The 27,231-nt window shown below is 39.9% G+C and overlaps 1 protein-coding gene across 2 annotated transcripts in view; it reads right to left on the bottom strand.

Annotated features, from left to right (window-relative positions):
- CACNA2D1 (calcium voltage-gated channel auxiliary subunit alpha2delta 1) overlaps positions 1–27,231 on the bottom strand; it is a 960,240-nt gene that overhangs the window by 492,613 nt on the left and 440,396 nt on the right. For both annotated transcript variants that reach the window (XM_082257081.1, XM_082257082.1), the window contains exon 4: positions 896–955. In XM_082257081.1, coding sequence (XP_082113207.1) covers positions 896–955 — 60 coding nt within the window. The remainder of the gene's footprint in view (positions 1–895; positions 956–27,231) is intronic.

The raw sequence follows: 27,231 nt of genomic DNA, 5'->3' as shown, positions 1-27,231 counted from the left end.
CAGGTAAAAAGTTTATTTACCTGAGATCAAATGCAGTGCTACATGTAGTTTTTAAATGTTGTTAGACTTGCTCTTTGCCAACAGCAAACATGGTCAATAGCAGCAAGAGAAAATATATATGCAGTACAGGGATATAAAGCAATACATGGCTATATGGACTGATGTTGTAGTCTACATTTTTTTTAAGGCAACTCAGTGAGCCAAATATACATGGTATCAACACAGTTCATAAAACATTTAAAATTGATGATGCACATGGAAATTTAAAGGCATACATACAGTATAAACAATACATAAATCACCTCCTCTATAAAGTCCAAAATAAAGTGAGCGCTAGATAAAATGGTGTGTATGGCAGCTGGCACAAAAACGAGGTGAATATACAACCCCCAGAAAACAATATGAAATAAGATATGTGCACCACTTATAAGTGATATGATTAGTGCTTAAACAGATAAAATGTCCAAACAGTAAAAATAAGCCAATGGGTGGTGATCAAAAGTGCAGCTTGAATCCCTGTTAACATAACAGCTGGGTTATCCAGTATATCTAAAGGACTCTTCCAGTGGTAAGCGAGGAGTGTCAAAACACTCACCAGACATCAACCATGTAATGGCATTGAAAACAAGAGACAATAAACCAAAAGTGCTGTCAGATGCTTCTTCGCAGTGGTCAGCCTCCACCCATCTATGCACTCACCAGAGGATGAGATAAGACAAGCCTTGTACTTGCCGTATTTTTACTTTTTGGGCATTTTATCTGTTTAAGCACTAATTGTATCACTTTTCAGCGCTGCACATATCTTACTTCATAAAATACCCCCTAAAGTCCCAGATGGGGGGGGGGGGGGAGACCCTTACAATATGTACTAAAGAAAGAAATATTATAAGCTTACCCCAAAGTCATCTCTCCATTGATGTAAACCTTGTATCTCCTCTGCTTTCTCTGCAAGGTGCTGAAAATAAGAAATATATTCATTATTTTATTTTGAAAACTATGTAGGTTGCAAAAGGTTGACATATAGAACAATGTTAGAAATATTGAAAGTAGCATTCACTAATGCTTTAAAGGGAAATATATCCATATGAGATACAAAATACAAATATATATTTATAATATTATTACAGTTCTGTAGAATATTGCTAGCCCCACAAATCTCAAAACAATTCTATATAGTCACATTGATGAAAAATGATATGGGGGGGGGGGGCACAGTGTAAAGTAAATAAATATTCTCCTGTGTGGCATGAGTGGTCACATGCAGATCAGTATAATAACCTTGCCCTATTATACATAGGGAGCGACAGAAAGTAGTTTACTAATAACCCAAGTGAAAAGTGAAAATGTCTGTCCGTCCTGTAATATTTCAATATGTAACAATTTTTGAAACATAGGGAGCGACAGAAAGTAGTTTACAACTAACCCAATTGAAAAGTGAAAATTTCTGTCCATCCCATAATATTTCAACATGTAACATTTCTTCATTGTTAAACATTACATTGTGAATACTCAGCCATGTACCATATGTATGTAAAACAGCTACATAATATATTTTATAAAAACCCTCTCTATGTACAGCGATACATGGTATCCCCACCAACAAAGCATTTTAGCACAAGTTTTTGAACAAATAATAAAAAAAAAAAAAAAAATATATATATATATATATATATATATATATATATATATATATATATATATTTATATCACATCTATAAAGCATATTCTTAAACACATGAGACTCACCCATGTTAAAATACAGTAAAAAGGTGAGATCCTCTGTTGGGTGTTTGCTAAAGTTAAAGTGTAATAGGCTGAAATGTTTTTAGGAGAAGGATAAATTAGAATAGATAGTGTTCTACGGCCCTCAAGGTTTGGTGTCTCTGTCACTATTAACAGTCCTTGTGCAGTTTCCTCTTTATTAACTTGTCAAGATTATGGATAATAGATAGATGCCAGATATTTTCTGCTATTATACAAGAGAATATAAGATTTGCCCTGAATTTAGAATGCTTATTCACACAATAATAATATACTAGGGAGGTTATTGAACAGTTTGTTAAATCAGTATTTTCTTGATTAGGAAGCAGTAGCTCCCTTCTATCACAGGGGGAAAAAAAATCAATGTACAATTTTACAGAAGTTTGGTACATAGGTAGGATACTGATAGATAGATTGACCTTTTTATCTTGTACATGAAACAGTTTATGTTATGCAGTTGTACTTTTTTGGCTTAATAAAATAACTAAAAAAAAAAATATATATACAGCTACTCTGAAAAATAAAATTAGCATTCTGGTAGCCCAAAAGTTGTTGCCAATGTAAGCATTGTTCCAGGAGAATAAACCATACCAATGTAAAAAGTAGACTGAGGGCAGCATACTCCATTTATTTTGGTAGCATTAGCCATTTTGCATTGGTATTTATTATGTTACTGTAATTTATTAATATACTGTTCTTAAAAAGCACCATCTATAAATGGGTGTTTATTAATATGACTCTCCATTCTGTTATAACTGTACAGGCTTTCCGGTTAGCTATTGCTTTTTTTATCCAGTTATTTGTGTCCCCCCCCCCCCCTTCTGATAGTGATATATCTGTTGTAAAAGGGTATGGTCAGGAACGTAACAAAAAGCCTAAAGATGTTGTTATTTTACAGTTTTATGCTTTTTGTTTTTGACACTTTTATGAATGCACACTTTGCTCCCAAGGGACGTGCATATTATTAAACGTACCCAGGCAAGACTAATTCTCTTTATATTAAAGAAAAAAAACGATTTAATGATGACTCAACAATCCTTGTCCCTTGCTAGCCTGGGATGCTTCAAAATGTCACTGGCTAGGAAGGAAGCAGTCAGAGACTGAAATCTTGCTGGTCCAGCTGGCAAAGTTGTGACTTAGGGGTTTATTTACTAAAGCTAGAGAGGGCAAAGTTAGTCATAATTCTGCAGAGAAACCAATCAGCTTCCAGGTTTTATTGCTAAAGCTTAATTAAACAAGCTGAGGTTAGAAGCTGATTGGTTGCTCTGCAGAATTGGGACTAATTTTGCCCTCTCTAGCTTTAGTAAATAAACCCCTTAATATCAAAGAGTAAGCTGTGTGTTAGCATTTATATCTCTGGTAAACTATTACCTGTGGCAGTATCACTTGCCCCAATATTAAAATGTGTGATTGCGCTGGCTCTAAATGAAGGTAAAAAATAATAACTAGAAAGTGACAAAAAAATGAATAATAGGTAGGTGTTTTATATATATGACCAATGTAACAGAGAGGGTGAATCACCCTAACAGGGGTACCGACAGCGATGAAAACCTGGCAGATGTTCTAGTCCTTCTCTATCCAAAACTAAAAAAGGTTTTGCCTTTAGTTATAATTTAAGACAATAGGAACAGAAGCATCTGATGTTGATTTGCTTTAACTCTGAAAGAGCAATTAAGATAGATAGTTGCTGACAGCTGCCAAAAAGCCTGTCCAGTGCCTGCTAAGCATGTCACCGACACATGTCAATGACTGATCGAGCGATTTTCTTTCCATCCACCCGTGGTGGAAGGAAAGAAATTGGCATAAGCCATGGCCTGCCTTAGTCTTGTCTGTACTTTGATTAACCTTCCAGTTTATGAAATGGATCAACTGATATAATGCTACACAATGGGGTTTATTTACCAAATCCTAAATAGGCTATAAACTTTACAAGGGAATGTTCCCCAGAGCTTAGGTGCACCTTCAAAAAAAAAAAGAAGAAGAAATACTCAATCACATGCAAGAAAAACCCTCTAAAAAACTGCATCTTTGCTTGCACATGATTGTCAGTGAAAGTAAGGAGAGCTTCACCTCATGGACAAAGCTCTGATGATAAATTCCTTGCAAAGTGATCCGCTTATTTGTCTTTAGTAAATTAACCTCAGTAAATACATCACGGAAGGCACCTACCAAAGCACTCCTTTTATCAGACTAAAACTGACTATCATTTAGTAATAACCAGTTTTCATAAAGAGAACTTGGGTGTTTATAAAAAAATTGCAATAAAACTTGTTTTCATCTACAGATGTAACATACAAATAGTCACCCACTGGTATTGCTTATGTATAGTGAATTTATTCCTTTTATAGTGCTTGTGATTCAAAAACAAGCTTGCTTCCATACATAGATGACAGTTTTTACTGCACAGCACACATATCTGAGCATGCAAACATGTAAACCTGCCAACATATAATGCACTGGCATGCAGTAGGTTTGTACAACACAGCAACTGTCCCCTAAATTGGATCCAAATGTTTTTAGCGCTGTGCCTGTACATATATTTTAGAATCTCCCATATACAGGATACAAATGCAGAAATTGAAAACGTTTTTAAACTGTCACTAAACTCTGGTTAAAAAAATAAATTTTAATCAATTATGTATTCAAAAAAAAAAAAAAAAAGAAAGAAAAAAAAACACCATATTATAGCTCCCTGCCACCTCCAAATCTCCAAATTCTTTTTTTTTTTTTTGCTGTTGTGACCTGACTTCCTGTTAGAAGGTGGCTATGGACTATGGACTGTGGGATTTGACGTGTGTATAGAGCAGTGCACATACCCACAACTAACATGAACTGCTTGTTCCAAACAAACATGAGCAAGAAAAAAGGAGGTTTGGGAGCTGATAGAGGTTATTGGAAGGAGGCATAAACATACAGTAAGAAAGTAATAAAATGGTATGGATTATTTTTGGAAGATAAGAATATAATTGAGTGTCACTTTAAATCCCTGTTTCAGGGGATGTTGCATTTAAATGTTTTCTATATGTTTATTAAAGCCGTAACTTCTTATTATATGTGGATAATTGTCACAGTACATTCTTTAGCATCAGTTGATATTTGTGTATGAAAATAGGTTGAAAATAAGCTCCAATAAAACAAAATATAATAACGTTAGGGTCCTTTCACACGGCCGCTCCGTGTGTCCGCAAATCATCCTATTTTTTTGCGGATGATTTGCGGACATAATGTAAGTGAATGGCACTGCGGATGTCAGCGGAATACCATCCGCTGACATCCGATTTTCTTCCTTTCAGTTCTGTTCCGTTTTTTCGAATGGAGCAGAACCCTATTTTTTCATCCGTGTAAAAAACGAAAAAGTAAGGAAAATCCAATGTCAGCGGTGTCATCCGCTGACATCCGCAGTGCCATATACTTACATTATGTCCGCATATCATCCGCAAACGGATGGGATGATATGCGGGCACACGGAGCGGATGACAGAAATGTCATCCGCTCCGTGGAAAAAAAAAAAAAGTCCCGCATCGGACCTTTCACACGGAGCGGACGTGTGAAAGAAGCCTTATGCATTAAAAAAATGTTTTAAAAATAAGCTTTAAATTAAATTAAACACAGCATACTGTATGTCCTGAATTTGCTTTTATATTACTTTCCTGTAAACCCTTTGGAGTAGACAATCAAATGCTATTGTATTGCACAGGATTGTCAGAAAACACATAACACATACAAGCTCCTTTTTTATGCCATTGTTTGAAAGCTACAGTATTTCCACTAGCTTAATTTTGCTGTCTGCTAGGGGTGCCTGGACTCACAAGACTCACTATATACTTACACATCTTTTGCAGATAGAACATGTATTTATGTGTATTATTAAGTATGCAGGTACTGTATATATATATATATATATATATATATATATATATATATATATATATATATATATTTATGATTACTTTCCTTTTTTTCTTAGAGGAGACACCTTGTATATACTGTATTTTATTATGTTTTTCTTTGATTCTTTCAGTACTTTGATTATAAACCAATATGCTAAAAATGTATCAGTTCCAGAGAAGGGCAACTAAACTGATTAGGGGGTTGGAGGACCTTAACTATGAAGAGCGGCTGCAATCGCTCGATTTATTCTCCCTGGAGAAGAGACGTCTGAGGGGGGACATGATAGCAATTTATAAATATCTTAATGGGGATCTCAGCTTAGAAAAAAAGCTGTTCATTCGAAGGAATGACATACAATGCGATTAGAGAAGAAGCGTTTTAACCTCAGGCAACGAGGAGGGTTCTTTACTGTTAGGGCTACAAGATTGAGGAATTGTCTACCACAAGAGGTGGTTTCTGCGGGTAGTATGGTGGCTTTCAAAAGACTCTTAGACTTACATCTCAAGGATCAGGACATTAAGGGCTATGTTAGATGATTACAGCCACACACACCTACAGAGGTTGAACTGGATGGACTATTGTCTTTATTCAACCTCACCTACTATGTAACTATGAAAAAATAAATTAACCGATAATTAAACCAATTAATTTGAAAAAATTTGGGACTTTATATGAGGTACTGCCAATTCCGGGCAGATTGCCTCCATCCCTGTTGCATTAGCAAAGAAAGGGGGGAAGGGGAAGTAAAAAAGGGGTGGGAGATATAATTTCATAACAACTAGCATGTTAATAAATAACAAGGGTAAAAAATATATAGCCATAAATATTAACCAATACTATAAAGCCAGTTGTTGGATGAAAAATAAATATGGGGGGGGGGTAAAGGGGAAAATTCGGGACTTTGAATGAGGTGTGTGGTAACGATTGGTACATACATAGGTAAAATACACAGGTAGGTCTCATATGATGATAAAAAACATTTTATTGGCGATGTCATCGACAGACATAAGAACATCATAGTATAAATATAATTGATACGGCAGGTAAATGGTAATAATTAAACCAAATCATATACATAAGAGCTGATTGGTTGTAGACTGGAGTAGAACACTAATTGTCGAGCGATATTGAAGGATCCAAAAAATAAAAATAAGGAATGCATCATAAACAAGCCCTACGCGTTTCATGGAATGTAATCCACTTCCTCAGGAGCAGATGCATCATATATTACTGTAGAAAAAAGAGAATCCTTTTTACAGATAGCATAAAAAATGATAAAGGACTAATAAATAATGATAGGGAAGGGATATAATATCTCTAGCCTATATGTTCTCCAGCCAGTGTACTTACAATCCAGCAATGACATCAACACCTAAGTATTGTGGGGGGCAGACCACTAGGGGAACGTCTCTACCGGGAACTGAGAGAGCTTGATCCAAGGTCATCCGGGCACAATAAGAAGATTCCACAAAGAAATGTGTATTCAATATTGTGATGAACAGATCCATATAGATAATGGTCACCAGAGGGTTCTAAAAGTAAATAGTTGTAAATATGAAAAAACTTGTGTAGTACATATAAATAAATAGACTAAAATAGACTGGGTAGTATAAACTACCCAGCAGAACCCATAATCAGAAAACCATGTTGTGTGAAATTGATTAAATAAACCAAGAATGTGCTAATCAGAATAGATAGTGTAAAGGATAAACCAAAAAGGAAGTGCCTGTGAAACAGATAGGAGGTGCCTAGGCATTTTAATATCAATTATATTTATACTATGATATTCTTATGTCTGTCGATGACATCGCCAATAAAATGTTTTTTATCATCATATGAGACCTACCTGTGTATTTTACCTATGTATGTACCAATCGTTACCACACACCTCATTCAAAGTCCCGAATTTTCCCCTTTACCCCCCCCCCATATATATTTTTCATCCAACAACTGGCTTTATAGTATTGGTTAATATTCATGGCTATATATTTTTTACCCTTGTTATTTATTAACATGCTAGTTGTTATGAAATTATATCTCCCACCCCTTTTTTACTTCCCCTTCCCCCCTTTCTTTGCTAATGCAACAGGGATGGAGGCAATCTGCCCGGAATTGGCAGTACCTCATATAAAGTCCCAAATTTTTTCAAATTAATTGGTTTAATTATCGGTTAATTTATTTTTTCATAATGAATAGGGATGGAGGTGTGTGTTCACAGTTGAATTTTTATATCATGTATGTTATCCATATTTACATGCAGGCAGTGTCTCTCTGTGTCAGCATTGTTTAGCTTTGCAATTTTTTCCATAGCTAGTTACTTTGTTATGACTATGTTCATTTCCTTTACCATTGTGGTCATCCGGATCCTCTGGGTTGCTGTCTAGTTCGGGGACTGCGATGCACTTCGGGGGTCCTCCCCTCTCCCCCACGGGGGGCTGGGGCGGGTCCATCCGCTCTGCATCGGCGTCACGCAATCCCGGTCGCATCTGTGACGTCATCATTTTGGCGCCATCACGTCGACACGTGGAGATTCATCCGCGCTCATATACAGTGAGGTTTGGATGCCGCAGTCTCGGATGACCACCGGTCACCCATGGTGCGGCTCTTCTTCCTCTTTGTTGAGCGTTGGCGTGGCGTTGGGAGCTGACCAAGGCCAATAACGGGTACACTTCACCATCCTTTTAGGCTATCTTCACTTCCACCTTCCACCCTCACTTTTCCAAGGCCATTTTCGCTCCGTGATATCCTTTTCTTTTTGGCAATGCTTTGATTGCATCACTTTCTGGCACTTTTCATCTTGTCCATCTTTCACACTATCCATTCTGATTAGCACAGCTTTGGTTTATTCTATCTTTTTCACATAACATGGCTCCCTGATTATGGGTTCTGCTGGGTGGCTCATACCACTCAGTTTATTTAAGTTTATTAATTCATTTATACGTACTACACCTTTTTCTATATTTACAAGAATTTACTTTCAGAACCCTCAGGTGACCATTATTTATGTGGATCTGTTCATCACACTCCCTCCCTGGTTCCTAGGCACCTCCTATCTGTTTCACAGGCACTTCCTTTTTGGTTTATCCTTTACACTATCTATTCTGATTAGCACATTCTTGGTTTATTTAATCAATTTCACACAACATGGTTTTCTGATTATGGGTTCTGCTGGGTAGTTTATACTACCCAGTCTATTTTAGTCTATTTATTTATATGTACTACACAAGTTTTTTCATATTTACAACTATTTACTTTTAGAACCCTCTGGTGACCATTATCTATATGGATCTGTTCATCACAATATTGAATACACATTTCTTTGTGGAATCTTCTTATTGTGCCCGGATGACCTTGGATCAAGCTCTCTCAGTTCCCGGTAGAGACGTTCCCCTAGTGGTCTGCCCCCCACAATACTTAGGTGTTGATGTCATTGCTGGATTGTAAGTACACTGGCTGGAGAACATATAGGCTAGAGATATTATATCCCTTCCCTATCATTATTTATTAGTCCTTTATCATTTTTTATGCTATCTGTAAAAAGGATTCTCTTTTTTCTACAGTAATATATGATGCATCTGCTCCTGAGGAAGTGGATTACATTCCATGAAACGCGTAGGGCTTGTTTATGATGCATTCCTTATTTTTATTTTTTGGATCCTTCAATATCGCTCGACAATTAGTGTTCTACTCCAGTCTACAACCAATCAGCTCTTATGTATATGATTTGGTTTAATTATTACCATTTACCTGCCGTATCAATTATATTTATACTATGATGTTCTTATGTCTGTCGATGACATCGCCAATAAAATGTTTTTTATCATCATATGAGACCTACCTGTGTATTTTACCTATGTATGTACCAATCGTTACCACACACACCTCATTCAAAGTCCCGAATTTTCCCCTTTACCCCCCCCCCCATATATATTTTTCATCCAACAACTGGCTTTATAGTATTGGTTAATATTTATGGCTATATATTTTTTACCCTTGTTATTTATTAACATGCTAGTTGTTATGAAATTATATCTCCCACCCCTTTTTTACTTCCCCTTCCCCCCTTTCTTTACTATGTAACTATGTAAGTAAGGCGTACTGTGTACAAGATGCATTACTCACAACAATAAAACATTAAAAAAAAGTCATAAGAAAACTATTTTCGACTTTTTTTTGTTATGATCAAAGATGCATTGGATAGACAAATATGGCAAATATCACTCAAAAGCCACAGCCTTCTCTGTGCCCCTTACAATCTGCAATTATTTTTTTTTTAATGAAAAACTTATGTTAATATGATTTGTGAAGTTTAGAGAAGTTTTATAAGTCTTTACTTGCCTATAGTTTTTTTGTATTCCCACTCTAACCTACTAACTTGTGTTTTCTTTTATGGTACATTGTTGTACAGATGTGTAAAAGATATATACTGGAAAAGTGAATTTAGAGCCATTTAATAATAAATAAATGTATGTTTGAGTGCAGTAGTTTATGCCTATACACATGTATACACAAGTAAACATATGCATATACATTATACACTGATGAAAGTAACACTGTAGCTAGAAGAGGATGAAGAAGAATTTTACATGTACTGTATATACAGTGGGTACGGAAAGTATTCAGACCCCCTTAAATTTTTCACTCTTTGTTATATTGCAGCCATTTGCTAAAATCATTTAAGTTCATTCTTCTTCCTCATGAATGTACACATAGCACCCCATACTGACAGAAAAACACAGAATTGTTGACATTGTTGCAGATTTATTAAAAAAGAAAAACTGAAATATCACATGGTCCTAAGTATTCAGACCCTTTGCTCAGTATTTAGTAGAAGCCCCCTTTTGATCTAAAACAGCCAGGAGTCTTTTTGGGAAAGATGCAACAAGTCTTTCACACCTGGATTTGGGGATCCTCTGCCATTCCTCCTTGCAGATCCTCTCCAGTTCTGTCAGGTTGAATGGTAAACGTTGGTGGACAGCCATTTTTAGGTCTCTCCAGAGATGCTCAATTGGGTTTAAGTCAGGGCTCTGGCTGGGCCATTCAAGAACAGTCACGGAGTTGTTGTGAAGCCACTCCTTCGTTATTTTAGCTGTGTGCTTAGGGTCATTGTCTTGTTGGAAGGTAAACCTTAGACCCAGTCTGAGGTCCAGAGCACTCTGGAGAAGGTTTTTGTCCAGGATATCCCTGTACTTGGCCGCATTCATATTTCCCTCGATTGCAACCAGTCGTCCTGTCCCTGCAGCTGAAAAACACCCCCACAGCATGATGCTGCCACCACCATGCTTCACTGTTGGGACTGTATTGGATAGGTGATGAGCAGTGCCTGGTTTTCTCCACACATACCGCTTAGAATTAAGGCCAAAACGTTCTATTTTGGTCTCATCAGACCAGAGAATCTTATTTCTCACCATCTTGGAGTCCTTCAGGTGTTTTTTAGCAAACTCCATGCGGGATTTCATGTGTCTTACACTGAGGAGAGGCTTCCGTCGGGCCACTCTGCCATAAAGCCCCGACTGGTGGAGGGCTGCAGTGATGGTTGACTTTCTACAACTTTCTCCCATCTCCTGACTGCATCTCTGGAGCTTAGCCACAGTGATCTTTGGGTTCTTCGTTACCTCTCTCACCAAGGCTCTTCTCCCCCGATAGCTCAGTTTGGCCAGACGGCCAGCTCTAGGAAGGGTTCTGGTCATCCCAAACGTCTTCCATTTGAGGATTATGGAGGCCACTGTGCTCTTAGGAACCTTAAGTGCAGCAGAAATCTTTTTGTAACCATGGCCAGATCTGTGCCTTGCCACAATTCTGTCTCTGAGCTCTTCAGGCAGTTCCTTTGAACTCATGATTCTCATTTGCTCTGACATGCATTGTGATCTGGAAGGTCTTATATAGACAGGTGTGTGGCTTTCCTAATCAAGTCCAATCAGTATAATCAAACACAGCTGGACTCAAATGAAGGTGTAGAACCATCTCAAGGATGATCAGAAGAAATGGAAAGCACCTGAGTTAAATATATGAGTGTCACAGCAAAGGGTCTGAATACTTAGGACCATGTGATATTTCAGTTTTTCTTTTTTAATAAATCTGCAACAATGTCAACAATTCTGTGTTTTTCTGTCAGTATGGGGTGCTATGTGTACATTCATGAGGAAGAAGAATGAACCTAAATGATTTTAGTAAATGGCTGCAATATAACAAAGAGTGAAAAATTTAAGGGGGTCTGAATACTTTCCGTACCCACTGTACATGTACACATATTTACATGCATGTAGACTAGCAATCACAAGGACTTTACAAGACACAACTTTGATTATTTACTCAGAATCTTTCTCCTAGGCACTGCCAGCAAGATCTTGTGTATAAACATCAGTAAACTCTTACATCTGTGTGCAAGAAGCCTAATAGTTAAGGTGCCCATGTAATCACAATAAAGTAATCCCTTTCCTTCTCCCGTTTACGTATGTTGTTGCCAGTGGCGATCAGTCAGCTTGAGTTTTGAACACCATATAATTTTTATGGCCATTCCCAGGTATACTTTCCTCTACATCCTGCAGCTGTTAGACAGCTATACATGTATTTTTCTTCTTTTGTTGCAGGTGTTTGTCATCAGTCATAGAACAGTAATGAGCCGATACATTCAGACTGAGAATGACATTTATGGCTGTAGACCAATCTCATATTGCCAAACACAGAATGTTGTATGAAGCAGATCTTGATGTTAGCAGCTAGGGATGTTTACAAATGTGCAGGTAACAACCCAAGTCACTTGTGTACAATGCAATTTACTGATCTCTCTTTTAAAAATGCTAGTTGCCTGACTGTCATGTTGATCAGAACACAGGATTCAGCGATTTCTCTGATTTTAATGATCAATTAACTAGTTCCAAGTCAGTGTCTCAAAAAGCACTGCAGCCAGAAGACAAGCATAACAGCCAGGCAATAAACATTCAGAGGATTATTCTCATGACTTTGAATTTCCTTATCACTACCCTTATCTTGCTTATTGCCACCCAAATAAATCATATTTTTTCCTGCTTTCCCTCACTCCCTCACTTTTATATATATATATTAGGGATGCACCGAAATTAAATTCTTGGCTGAAGCCGAATAATAATGAAATGCTTGGCCGAAGGCCGAATACCGAACGCGGTGTTTCGCATTTTTTCCATTTATTTTGCCAATTTTTAGGGGGCACGCTGATGGGCACATTTTATGTTAGGGGGCACTCTGATGGGCAAAACAAAACATTTAAATCAGCGTTGCTCTTAACATAAAATATGCCCATTAGCGTGCCCCTTAAAATAAAATATGCCCATCAGAGTACCCCTTAACATAAAATATGCTCATCAGAGTGCCCCTTAACATAAAATATGCTCATCAGCATGTCCCTTAGCATAAAATAAGGGGCACGCTGATGAGCATATTTTATGTTAAGGGGTACTCTGATGGGCATATTTAATTTTAAGGGGCACGCTAATGGGCATATTTTATGTCAAGGGAGCACTCTGTTGGGCACATTTTTTTTCTTTTTTTTTTTTAAGGGGCACTTTATAGGGCACTCTAATGTAATGAGCATGGCAAGTGGCATAAACATATGGCAGTCTGCACACTAATGCTTGTGCAGCTGCCAGCTACCGTATTCTCCCCCAAATGTGCTCAGCTCCACATCACATACCTGAACTGCAGCCAGAGCCAAAAGCCGCGAACAGGGGGGCGGGGTGTGGACCTAGTGTGAAGGAGCCGCAGTCAGGAGCAGGGGGCGGGACGCGCGCGTGACGTCACACCCCCTACTCGCGGCTGGACAGGACACCGGCGGCGTGTGAGAAGGGAGCCGCGAGCCGCAATGAGGAAGGTGAGCGGTCAGGGCGGAAGCTGACATTGTTCGGCTCAAAATTATTCGGCCTTTTGACTTATTCGGCCCGAACACTGAAAGTGCTATTTCCTCTATTTTCGGCCGAATAATGTTCGGCTGCCGAATATTCGGTGCATCCCTAATATATATATATATATATATATATATATATATATATATATATATTTTTTTTTTTTTTTTTCCAAGCATTGCAGCACTTTTGCCTTTTACGCCTAGACAAGAATGCCATCCACCGCCCAGATTCCTCACGTGCATTGAAGTATCATGGGGCTTTGGGTCTCAGCAGAGCCCAGCAGGACATCTGCACATGTGTGGGGTTCACGAAGACAGAGAAGTACCAACACTTAGAGTTTCTATGCATGCACAGAACAACCTCCCCATGTGCATATGTGCCAAAGGGCTTTGCTGGGAGTAATGAAGATGGTGGCTTGTAAGGGTGGGGCCAAAAGGGGCTGAAGTATCTCTTTAAATAGAATATTTTTTGTTTTGATAACAACCTTTCAATATGGTAGTTTTGCCACTTTGGCAATGTTTGAAAACAACAATGGCATAAAGCAGGGATCCTCAAACTCCTGGGATATTGATCTGGTCAGTTAAGTAGCATAGGGGGTTGTTAATCAGTTTCAGCTGCTTTGGTGGTAACGAAATTACCAACAGGTACATTAGATGGGCAACAATGAGAATGTGCAAGGAGGAACAGGAAAAGCACTACCAGAGCCCTACACATTAACTTCCAGCAGGCCACTGGGGTGAATGTTTCTGACCAAACAATCAGAAACCAATTTCATCAGGGTGGCCTGAGGGCCCGATGTCCTATAGTGGGCCCTGTGCTCACTGCCTTGCACTGTTGAGCTTGATTGACATTTGCCATTAAACACCAGAATTGGCAGGTCTGTCACTGGCACCCTGTGCTTTTCACAGATGAGTGCAGGTTCACCCTGAGCACATGTGACAGATATGAAAGGGTCTGGAGAAGCCATGGAGAACGTTATGCTGCCTGCAACATTGTTCAGAATGGTGGTGGGTCAGCGATGGTCTGGAAAGGCAACTCCACGGAGAGATGCACAGACCACTACAGGCATTCTAGCTGCCATTAGGTATCGGGATGAAATCCTTGGACCCATTGTCAGACCCTACGCTGGTGCAGTAGGTCCTAGTTTCCTCCTGGTGGATGACAATTCCCAGCCTCATGTGACGAGAGTATGCAACCAATTTCTGGAAGATGAAGAATTGATACCATAGAATGGCCCCCACGCTCATCTGACCTAAATCCAATAGAACACCTCTGGGACATTATGTTTCGGTCCATCCGATGGCGCCATATTGCACCTCAGTGTTTTCAGGAGCTCAGTGATGCCCTAGCCCAGATCTGGGAGGAAACACCCCAGGACACCATCCCTAGTCTCATTAAGAGCATGTCCCGACATTGTCAGGCATGCATACAAGCACGTGGGGACCATACAAACTACTGAGTACCATTTTGAGTTGTTGCAATGACATTTCAACAAAATGGACTAGCCTGCTGCATCATTTTTTCATTTTGATTTTCAGGGTGTATTTGAATTCAGCCCGCTGGGGTTGATAATTTTACATTTCCATCAAACAATGTGGCATCCTTTCCTTCCTAACACATTACCCAGTCCATATCAGTATAGATATCCAGCATTATTTTTTTCCCCATTGAGATCTGATGTGTTTTCAAAGTGTTCCTTTAATTTATTTTGAGCAGTGTAGTTATACAGAGGTGTCTGTAAAATAAATACACATAAAGCTTTGAGAATCACAAATGTGGGGGTGGGAGGGGAAAGGAGACTTATGAGCAATGAGCAGTGGCTGAACTGCAGAAAGACTTAAAACTACAATGGGAAAGGTGAGAACACTAAGCATTTTGGTCACTAATTCTCTGTGTTAATAATTTTTAAAGGATAAACGTTTCAACATTTTCAAAATAATATTATGTTATCTGATATCTGGACTTCTACTAGCCTCCATAGGTGCCTTCAAAAGGAGCAAACAATTAATATCACCATGCCAAGAACCACACAGTACCACCAACAGTTCTCTGATGCCCTCCAAGGTCCTGTGGCTTTAACATGTCACTGGCTTAGATAATAAACTGGTCTGTAAAGATAAAATAAAAAAACAGTTTTACTGAGGACTAACTTGTGTTTATAGTTTACAGTTTGGGGTGCCCAACTTCTATAATCATGAAAATGAGGAAGCCTGGAGCTGAGGAAAAACAAAATTCTGATGTAACCTGACGAGTAATTCTCCTGTGTATACCCATATTGTATATTTTGACATACTGCTGAATAAAACATTGTCTGACAGGTCAACAGGTCTATTCACATGTAGAATAAGGTTTAATATATTCCATTGTCAGATTAATACTGAAATGTAAGTGTAGGTGGACAGAATGGTATATAGTTAACTTATCAGATCAGTAAAATATCACTCCATGGAAGCTATTTATCATCAAATTGGCAACATATCTCCTTTTATCTCATCCCTTGCCCTGGAGCCTAGAGAGCTGACACTTGATAAGACACCACAAAAGCAAAGCACAGACAGTTTGTTTTTTATTTTTTCCAAATAAAGCTCAAACACAATTCAGTCTGCAACGTTATGATAATTTGCAGCCTGTTCCTCCTTGAAACCTATATATCATAGAAATTCGTTTTGGTGTGTCTATTTATTTGTAAGCTAATCTTTAGTAGTTCAATAATATAATAAAGTTCTTTTATATACATAGGTATACATAATTCATATTTTATTGTATAATATTGCATTACACCATCATAATATATAATCAAAAATTGATTGTTTAATCATAGCGCCTAATTTAACACTAGGAATTTAAACATAGCATGCAGCAAAGTAGATAACTGAAACCTGTGAATATACTTATACTCATCACAAAATACAAAAGCAATCCTTAAACGCTTAAGGACCAAGCCTATTTCTGACACATGTTGTTTACAAGTTAAAATCAGTATTTTTTGCTAGAAAATTACTTAGAACCCCCAATCATATTTATATATATATATATATATATATATATATATATATATGTATATATTAGCAAAGACTCTGGAGAATAAAGTGGCAATCGTTGCCTTGCTACATTTTTTGTCACATGGTATTTGTGCAGGTATTTGCACAGCAGTCTTTCAAAATTGCGCACACTCGTGGAATGGTGACAAACTACGGTACTTAAAAATCTCCATAGGCGGCGCATTAAAATTTTTTTAACGGTTACCAGTTTAGAGCTACAGAGAATTTCTTTTTCTGGAATTATTGCTCTCAATTTGACGATCACAGTGATACCTCACATATGTGATTTGAACAACGTTTTCATTTATGGGCACGACTTACATATGCATTTTCTTTCGTACGCGAGCTCACGAGACAGGGTTCTTAAATTTATTTATTTTTTCCTATTTATTTTATTTTTTATTTTTAACACTTTTTGGTTTAATAAAAACATCTAATCACTTTAAATTGCTTTCACAAGGAATGTAAACCTCCCTTGTGACATTAATAGGCAGTGACAGACCTGAGACCCGTCCAATGCACTTCAAAGTATTCAAAATGCCAAAATCTTCATTTTTGAATATGCACAGTTTTTTTTTTTTAATTGGCGCCATTGGTAGCCGAGTAAACCGGAAGTGATGTCGTGACGTCGCTTCCGGGTTACATGATCAGGAGACCCGATCGAAGCTGAATCCAGCTTCATTCCAGTTGGTCGCTCGGGTCTCCTGGTGGGACGAGAGACCCGGGCAGAGCCGCAGAATGGCGGTGGGAAGGAGGGGAGCTGTTATCTCCTGAAAGCTGACCGCCGGCTTTAAAATGGTTGTAAAGGCGACTTCGTCACTAGAGGATTCCAGGCTTTCATCCTCATTGGGACACCTTGATTTTTATTGGCACCATTATTACAGCTTTCTGGTAAGCACATTACTATAGGGATTCCAGTGTGGACATCTTTATTCATCTGAATTTTGTCACTACTATATGGACATTTATATGGACACTCAATTTAGTTCATTTGTCACACATTTTTAGCGCAACTTATTTTATTTACTCACACACATGTGCAAAAATACAGGCTCACTCCACCATATCTTCCTACAGTAGAGATCTTTACAATCATACAATTAATTTCACCCACCAGAAATTTACTAAACTCTGGTCTGTCTGGCAATCTCACCTAAATTGTGAAGCCAAGGTATGTATGTGAGCTGCTAAGAAGTCTAGTCCTGTGCTTGCTGCTGTGAGTGCAGGCTGGAAAGGAGCCCGCCCATGCTCCAAACTATGACAGATAAGAGCTGATGATCCCACGAGCTGCACATTAGAACAAGACCAGTTGTGTGTAGACAAGTGGCACTTCAAAGTATTCAAAATGCCAAAATCTTCATTTTTGAATACGCACAGTTTTTTTTTTTAATTGGCGCCATTGGTAGCCGAGTAAACCGGAAGTGATGTTGTGACGTCGCTTCCGGGTTACATGATCAGGAGACCCGATCGAAGCTGAATCCAGCTTCATTCCAGTTGGTCGCTCTGGTCTCCTGGTGGGACGAGAGACCCAGGCAGAGCCGCAGCATGGCGGTGGGAAGGAGGGGAGCTGTTATCTCCTGAAAGCTGACCGCCGGCTTTAAAATGGTTGTAAAGGCTAAAGGTTTTTTTTTTAACCTTCATGCATTCTATGCATGAAGTGAGTGAGCACACGAGTGCCCCACAGCAAGTGGCATATAGTACAACTACGTATTATATATTTATAGATATAGATGGTATGCTTGAAGCTAATTTTATGCCCCACCCTGACAGCCATAAGGCAACTTTTAGGCCTCTTTCACACTGGTACGACATGAAAGTCGTGCAACTTTGACGCAATTTTGCTGCCCGACTTTGACGTGCTTTTGACGTGACTTTGACATGACTTAAAGCAATGCCTGTGTAATCTTGAGGTCTATGGACCTCAAGTCACATCAAAGTCAGACCAAAATAATGCAAGGACTACTTTAAAGGTTGCTGCAACTTGAAGTCGCACATATATGACCGGTACTCATTGAAAATCATTGGGTACGACTTGTCATGTGACTTTGCAGTCCTAAGTCACAGGACAAGTCGAACAAGTGTGAAAGGGGCCTTAAACTACCTGATAATATACAGAACAATGCGCAGACATAACACTATAACTGTATAGTCCTTGCCCTCTCATATAAAATAAATGGAGAATGTTTCCAGAAACACTTAACTAGTGTTGAGCGAACACGGACTGTATTATTCGTGTTCGTACCGAATAATTGGATTTTTTTTACCCGAACACGGACACGGACACTTTACTGTATGTTCGGGTAAAAATCCGTGTTCGGTCGTTTTATTTCCGGGTTTTGCATGCTTTGGCGCTCTTTTCATGGCGGGCTTTCAACAGCCAATCAACAATCGTTTAACTGGTGTGCCTTAAGCCATCCCAGCCATGCCTGCAAATGTCTTAGTAGCTGTGATTGGCCGTCTGAAGCATGTGACCAAGTCTTTATAAGTTCGAGGCAGCCGCCGCAGCAGCGTCATTCTGCTGCTTAGCTAAGGGACAGAGCACACATCAATGTGCTGGCTGCTGATTAGGGAAAGATAGGCAGGAAAAAACCATTTGTGTCCGGATAGAATTGAGGGACAGGTCGGAGTGTTTAGGCAGGGCGAGTTGTAGGCATTTTAGGGATAGAGTCTGCTGAATTATAGGGTCAGTGTCTTCTACAAACTACAATCGATATTGCTGTGTGGGGGGTGGGGTGAATCTGCACTCAATCCTGATCTACGATCTCTTCTCAATCCTGTTAGGGACAGAGTCTGCTGAATTTTAGGGAAACTGTGTTCTACAAACTACAATCGATATTGCTGTGTGGTGTGGGATTGGAGATAGGCAGGTGTCAGTGATCCACATCCATTTTTCTGTGTGTGAGCTGCAGTGAACACAATCTTTTTGGGCTGCAGTGAACACAATCTTTTTGGGCTGCAGTGAACACAATCTTTTTGGGGTGCAGTGAACAAAATCTTTTTGGGGTGCAGTGAACACAATCCTTTTTGGTGTGCAGTGAACACAATCTTTGTGGGGTGCAGTGAACAAAATCCTTTGTGGGGTGCAGTGAACACAATCTTTTTGGGGTGCAGTGAACAAAATCCTTTTTGGGGTGCAGTGAACAACATCCTTTTTGGGGTGCAGTGAACACAATCTTTTTGGGGTGCAGTGAACAAAATCCTTTGTGGGGTGCAGTGAACACAATCTTTTTGGGGTGCAGTGAACACAATCTTTTTGGGGTGGAGTGAACAACATCCTTTTTGGGGTGCAGTGAACAAAATCCTTTTTGGGGTGCAGTGAACAAAATCATTTTTGGGGTGCAGTGAACACAATCTTTTTGGGGTGCAGTGAACACAATCTTTGTGGGGTGCAGTGAACACAATCTTTTTGGGGTGGAGTGAACAACATCCTTTTTGGGGTGCAGTGAACAACATCCTTTTTGGGGTGCAGTGAACACAATCTTTTTGGGGTGCAGTGAACACAATCTTTGTGGGGTACAGTGAACAGAATCTTTGTGGGGTGCAGTGAACACAATCTTTGGGGGGTACAGTGAACACAATCTTTTTGGGGTGCAGTGAACACAATCTTTGTGGGGTGCAGTGAACACAATCTTTTTGGGGTGGAGTGAACAAAATCATTTTTGGGGTGCAGTGAACAACATCCTTTTTGGGGTGCAGTGATCAAAATCCTTTTTGGGGTGCAGTGAACACAATCTTTTTGGGGTGCAGTGAACAAAATCCTTTGTGGGGTGCAGTGAACAGAATCTTTGTGGGGTGCAGTGAACACAATCTTTGGGGGGGTACAGTGAACACAATCTTTTTGGGGTGCAGTGAACACAATCTTTGTGGGGTACAGTGAACAGAATCTTTGTGGGGTGCAGTGAACACAATCTTTGGGGGGTACAGTGAACACAATCTTTTTGGGGTGCAGTGAACACAATCTTTGGGGGGTACAGTGAACACAATCTTTTTGGGGTGCAGTGAACACAATCTTTGTGGGGTGCAGTGAACACAATCTTTGGGGGGGTACAGTGAACACAATCTTTTTGGGGTGCAGTGAACAACATCCTTTTAGGGTGCAGTGAACACAATCTTTGTGGGGTGCAGTGAACAACATCCTTTTAGGGTGCAGTGAACACAATCTTTGTGGGGTACAGTGAACAGAATCTTTGTGGGGTGCAGTGAACACAATCTTTGGGGGGTACAGTGAACACAATCTTTGTGAGGTGCAGTGAACACAATCTTTGTGGGGTGCAGTGAACACAATCATTGTGGGGTGCAGTGAACTCAATCTTTGTGGGGTACAGTGAACACAATCTCATACTTCTGAAGATTTGAGGGTGCTGCCTGTTCCATACTCCCCCTACTCCTCATCTAGCCTTTTAGGGGTACAAACAATAGTAATTGGGGCCTAGTGTGGTTGTGTACGTGTGATATACATACACTTTTTTTGGATCATATTTTCTATTCCGCTATTTAATCAAAAACCTTTGGGGATCAGTTAAATTGGGGGATAGTCTGTGTTGGTACGTGTGAGAGAGATCCACCTTTCCAAGTTGTTGGGGTTCATCTCATACTTCTGAAGGTTTGAGGGTGCTGCCTGTTCCATACTCCCCCTACTCCTAGCCTTTTAGGGGTACAAACAATAGTAATTGGGGCCTAGTGTGGTTGTGTACGTGTGATATACATACACTTTTTTTGGATCATATTTTCTATTCCGCTATTTAATCAAAAACCTTTGGGGATCAGTTAAATTGGGGGATAGTCTGTGTTGGTACGTGTGAGAGAGATCCACCTTTCCAAGTTGTTGGGGTTCATCTCATACTTCTGAAGGTTTGAGGGTGCTGCCTGTTCCATACCCCCCCTACTCCTCATCTAGCCTTTTAGGGGTACAAACAATAGTAATTGGGGCCTAGTGTGGTTGTGTACGTGTGATATACATACACTTTTTTGGATCATATTTTCTATTCCGCTATTTAATCAAAAACCTTTGGGGATCAGTTAAATTGGGGGATAGTCTGTGTTGGTACGTGTGAGAGAGATCCACCTTTCCAAGTTGTTGGGGTTCATCTCATACTTCTGAAGGTTTGAGGGTGCTGCCTGTTCCATACTCCCCCTACTCCTCATCTAGCCTTTTAGGGGTACAAACAATAGTAATTGGGGCCCAGTGTGGTTGTGTACGTGTGATATACATACACTTTTTTTGGATCATATTTTCTATTCTGCTATTTAATCAAAAACCTTTGGGGATCAGTTAAATTGGGGGATAGTCTGTGTTGGTACGTGTGAGAGAGATCCACCTTTCCAAGTTGTTGGGGTTCATCTCATACTTCTGAAGGTTTGAGGGTGCTGCCTGTTCCATACTCCCCCTACTCCTCATCTAGCCTTTTAGGGGTACAAACAATAGTAATTGGGGCCTAGTGTGGTTGTGTACGTGTGATATACATACACTTTTTTTGGATCATATTTTCTATTCCGCTATTTAATCAAAAACCTTTGGGGATCAGTTAAATTGGGGGATAGTCTGTGTTGGTACGTGTGAGAGAGATCCACCTTTCCAAGTTGTTGGGGTTCATCTCATACTTCTGAAGGTTTGAGGGTGCTGCCTGTTCCATACTCCCCCTACTCCTAGCCTTTTAGGGGTACAAACAATAGTAATTGGGGCCTAGTGTGGTTGTGTACGTGTGATATACATACACTTTTTTTGGATCATATTTTCTATTCCGCTATTTAATCAAAAACCTTTGGGGATCAGTTAAATTGGGGGATAGTCTGTGTTGGTACGTGTGAGAGAGATCCACCTTTCCAAGTTGTTGGGGTTCATCTCATACTTCTGAAGGTTTGAGGGTGCTGCCTGTTCCATACTCCCCCTACTCCTAGCCTTTTAGGGGTACAAACAATAGTAATTGGGGCCTAGTGTGGTTGTGTACGTGTGATATACATACACTTTTTTTGGATCATATTTTCTATTCCGCTATTTAATCAAAAACCTTTGGGGATCAGTTAAATTGGGGGATAGTCTGTGTTGGTACGTGTGAGAGAGATCCACCTTTCCAAGTTGTTGGGGTTCATCTCATACTTCTGAAGGTTTGAGGGTGCTGCCTGTTCCATACTCCCCCTACTCCTCATCTAGCCTTTTAGGGGTACAAACAATAGTAATTGGGGCCCAGTGTGGTTGTGTACGTGTGATATACATACACTTTTTTTGGATCATATTTTCTATTCCGCTATTTAATCAAAAACCTTTGGGGATCAGTTAAATTGGGGGATAGTCTGTGTTGGTACGTGTGAGAGAGATCCACCTTTCCAAGTTGTTGGGGTTCATCTCATACTTCTGAAGGTTTGAGGGTGCTGCCTGTTCCATACCCCCCCTACTCCTCATCTAGCCTTTTAGGGGTACAAACAATAGTAATTGGGGCCTAGTGTGGTTGTGTACGTGTGATATACATACACTTTTTTTGGATCATATTTTCTATTCCGCTATTTAATCAAAAACCTTTGGGGATCAGTTAAATTGGGGGATAGTCTGTGTTGGTACGTGTGAGAGAGATCCACCTTTCCAAGTTGTTGGGGTTCATCTCATACTTCTGAAGGTTTGAGGGTGCTGCCTGTTCCATACTCCCCCTACTCCTAGCCTTTTAGGGGTACAAACAATAGTAATTGGGGCCTAGTGTGGTTGTGTACGTGTGATATACATACACTTTTTTTGGATCATATTTTCTATTCCGCTATTTAATCAAAAACCTTTGGGGATCAGTTAAATTGGGGGATAGTCTGTGTTGGTACGTGTGAGAGAGATCCACCTTTCCAAGTTGTTGGGGTTCATCTCATACTTCTGAAGGTTTGAGGGTGCTGCCTGTTCCATACTCCCCCTACTCCTAGCCTTTTAGGGGTACAAACAATAGTAATTGGGGCCTAGTGTGGTTGTGTACGTGTGATATACATACACTTTTTTTGGATCATATTTTCTATTCCGCTATTTAATCAAAAACCTTTGGGGATCAGTTAAATTGGGGGATAGTCTGTGTTGGTACGTGTGAGAGAGATCCACCTTTCCAAGTTGTTGGGGTTCATCTCATACTTCTGAAGGTTTGAGGGTGCTGCCTGTTCCATACTCCCCCTACTCCTCATCTAGCCTTTTAGGGGTACAAACAATAGTAATTGGGGCCCAGTGTGGTTGTGTACGTGTGATATACATACACTTTTTTTGGATCATATTTTCTATTCCGCTATTTAATCAAAAACCTTTGGGGATCAGTTAAATTGGGGGATAGTCTGTGTTGGTACGTGTGAGAGAGATCCACCTTTCCAAGTTGTTGGGGTTCATCTCATACTTCTGAAGGTTTGAGGGTGCTGCCTGTTCCATACCCCCCCTACTCCTCATCTAGCCTTTTAGGGGTACAAACAATAGTAATTGGGGCCTAGTGTGGTTGTGTACGTGTGATATACATACACTTTTTTTGGATCATATTTTCTATTCCGCTATTTAATCAAAAACCTTTGGGGATCAGTTAAATTGGGGGATAGTCTGTGTTGGTACGTGTGAGAGAGATCCACCTTTCCAAGTTGTTGGGGTTCATCTCATACTTCTGAAGGTTTGAGGGTGCTGCCTGTTCCATACCCCCCCTACTCCTCATCTAGCCTTTTAGGGGTACAAACAATAGTAATTGGGGCCTAGTGTGGTTGTGTACGTGTGATATACATACACTTTTTTTGGATCATATTTTCTATTCCGCTATTTAATCAAAAACCTTTGGGGATCAGTTAAATTGGGGGATAGTCTGTGTTGGTACGTGTGAGAGAGATCCACCTTTCCAAGTTGTTGGGGTTCATCTCATACTTCTGAAGGTTTGAGGGTGCTGCCTGTTCCATACCCCCCCTACTCCTCATCTAGCCTTTTAGGGGTACAAACAATAGTAATTGGGGCCTAGTGTGGTTGTGTACGTGTGATATACATACACTTTTTTTGGATCATATTTTCTATTCCGCTATTTAATCAAAAACCTTTGGGGATCAGTTAAATTGGGGGATAGTCTGTGTTGGTACGTGTGAGAGAGATCCACCTTTCCAAGTTGTTGGGGTTCATCTCATACTTCTGAAGGTTTGAGGGTGCTGCCTGTTCCATACTCCCCCTACTCCTCATCTAGCCTTTTAGGGGTACAAACAATAGTAATTGGGGCCTAGTGTGGTTGTGTACGTGTGATATACATACACTTTTTTTGGATCATATTTTCTATTCCGCTATTTAATCAAAAACCTTTGGGGATCAGTTAAATTGGGGGATAGTCTGTGTTGGTACGTGTGAGAGAGATCCACCTTTCCAAGTTGTTGGGGTTCATCTCATACTTCTGAAGGTTTGAGGGTGCTGCCTGTTCCATACTCCCCCTACTCCTCATCTAGCCTTTTAGGGGTACAAACAATAGTAATTGGGGCCCAGTGTGGTTGTGTACGTGTGATATACATACACTTTTTTTGGATCATATTTTCTATTCCGCTATTTAATCAAAAACCTTTGGGGATCAGTTAAATTGGGGGATAGTCTGTGTTGGTACGTGTGAGAGAGATCCACCTTTCCAAGTTGTTGGGGTTCATCTCATACTTCTGAAGGTTTGAGGGTGCTGCCTGTTCCATACCCCCCCTACTCCTCATCTAGCCTTTTAGGGGTACAAACAATAGTAATTGGGGCCTAGTGTGGTTGTGTACGTGTGATATACATACACTTTTTTTGGATCATATTTTCTATTCCGCTATTTAATCAAAAACCTTTGGGGATCAGTTAAATTGGGGGATAGTCTGTGTTGGTACGTGTGAGAGAGATCCACCTTTCCAAGTTGTTGGGGTTCATCTCATACTTCTGAAGGTTTGAGGGTGCTGCCTGTTCCATACCCCCCTACTCCTCATCTAGCCTTTTAGGGGTACAAACAATAGTAATTGGGGCCTAGTGTGGTTGTGTACGTGTGATATACATACACTTTTTTTGGATCATATTTTCTATTCCGCTATTTAATCAAAAACCTTTGGGGATCAGTTAAATTGGGGGATAGTCTGTGTTGGTACGTGTGAGAGAGATCCACCTTTCCAAGTTGTTGGGGTTCATCTCATACTTCTGAAGGTTTGAGGGTGCTGCCTGTTCCATACTCCCCCTACTCCTCATCTAGCCTTTTAGGGGTACAAACAATAGTAATTGGGGCCTAGTGTGGTTGTGTACGTGTGATATACATACACTTTTTTTGGATCATATTTTCTATTCCGCTATTTAATCAAAAACCTTTGGGGATCAGTTAAATTGGGGGATAGTCTGTGTTGGTACGTGTGAGAGAGATCCACCTTTCCAAGTTGTTGGGGTTCATCTCATACTTCTGAAGGTTTGAGGGTGCTGCCTGTTCCATACTCCCCCTACTCCTAGCCTTTTAGGGGTACAAACAATAGTAATTGGGGCCTAGTGTGGTTGTGTACGTGTGATATACATACACTTTTTTTGGATCATATTTTCTATTCCGCTATTTAATCAAAAACCTTTGGGGATCAGTTAAATTGGGGGATAGTCTGTGTTGGTACGTGTGAGAGAGATCCACCTTTCCAAGTTGTTGGGGTTCATCTCATACTTCTGAAGGTTTGAGGGTGCTGCCTGTTCCATACTCCCCCTACTCCTAGCCTTTTAGGGGTACAAACAATAGTAATTGGGGCCTAGTGTGGTTGTGTACGTGTGATATACATACACTTTTTTTGGATCATATTTTCTATTCCGCTATTTAATCAAAAACCTTTGGGGATCAGTTAAATTGGGGGATAGTCTGTGTTGGTACGTGTGAGAGAGATCCACCTTTCCAAGTTGTTGGGGTTCATCTCATACTTCTGAAGGTTTGAGGGTGCTGCCTGTTCCATACTCCCCCTACTCCTCATCTAGCCTTTTAGGGGTACAAACAATAGTAATTGGGGCCCAGTGTGGTTGTGTACGTGTGATATACATACACTTTTTTTGGATCATATTTTCTATTCCGCTATTTAATCAAAAACCTTTGGGGATCAGTTAAATTGGGGGATAGTCTGTGTTGGTACGTGTGAGAGAGATCCACCTTTCCAAGTTGTTGGGGTTCATCTCATACTTCTGAAGGTTTGAGGGTGCTGCCTGTTCCATACCCCCCCTACTCCTCATCTAGCCTTTTAGGGGTACAAACAATAGTAATTGGGGCCTAGTGTGGTTGTGTACGTGTGATATACATACACTTTTTTTGGATCATATTTTCTATTCCGCTATTTAATCAAAAACCTTTGGGGATCAGTTAAATTGGGGGATAGTCTGTGTTGGTACGTGTGAGAGAGATCCACCTTTCCAAGTTGTTGGGGTTCATCTCATACTTCTGAAGGTTTGAGGGTGCTGCCTGTTCCATACCCCCCCTACTCCTCATCTAGCCTTTTAGGGGTACAAACAATAGTCATTGGGGCCTAGTGTGGTTGTGTACGTGTGATATACATACACTTTTTTTGGATCATATTTTCTATTCCGCTATTTAATCAAAAACCTTTGGGGATCAGTTAAATTGGGGGATAGTCTGTGTTGGTACGTGTGAGAGAGATCCACCTTTCCAAGTTGTTGGGGTTCATCTCATACTTCTGAAGGTTTGAGGGTGCTGCCTGTT

This window comes from Pelophylax lessonae (assembly GCF_965119305.1).
Source record: "Pelophylax lessonae genome assembly, chromosome: 4".
In the NCBI taxonomy this organism is placed as follows: domain Eukaryota; kingdom Metazoa; phylum Chordata; class Amphibia; order Anura; family Ranidae; genus Pelophylax; species Pelophylax lessonae.
This window is presented reverse-complemented; position numbering and strand designations above follow the sequence as displayed.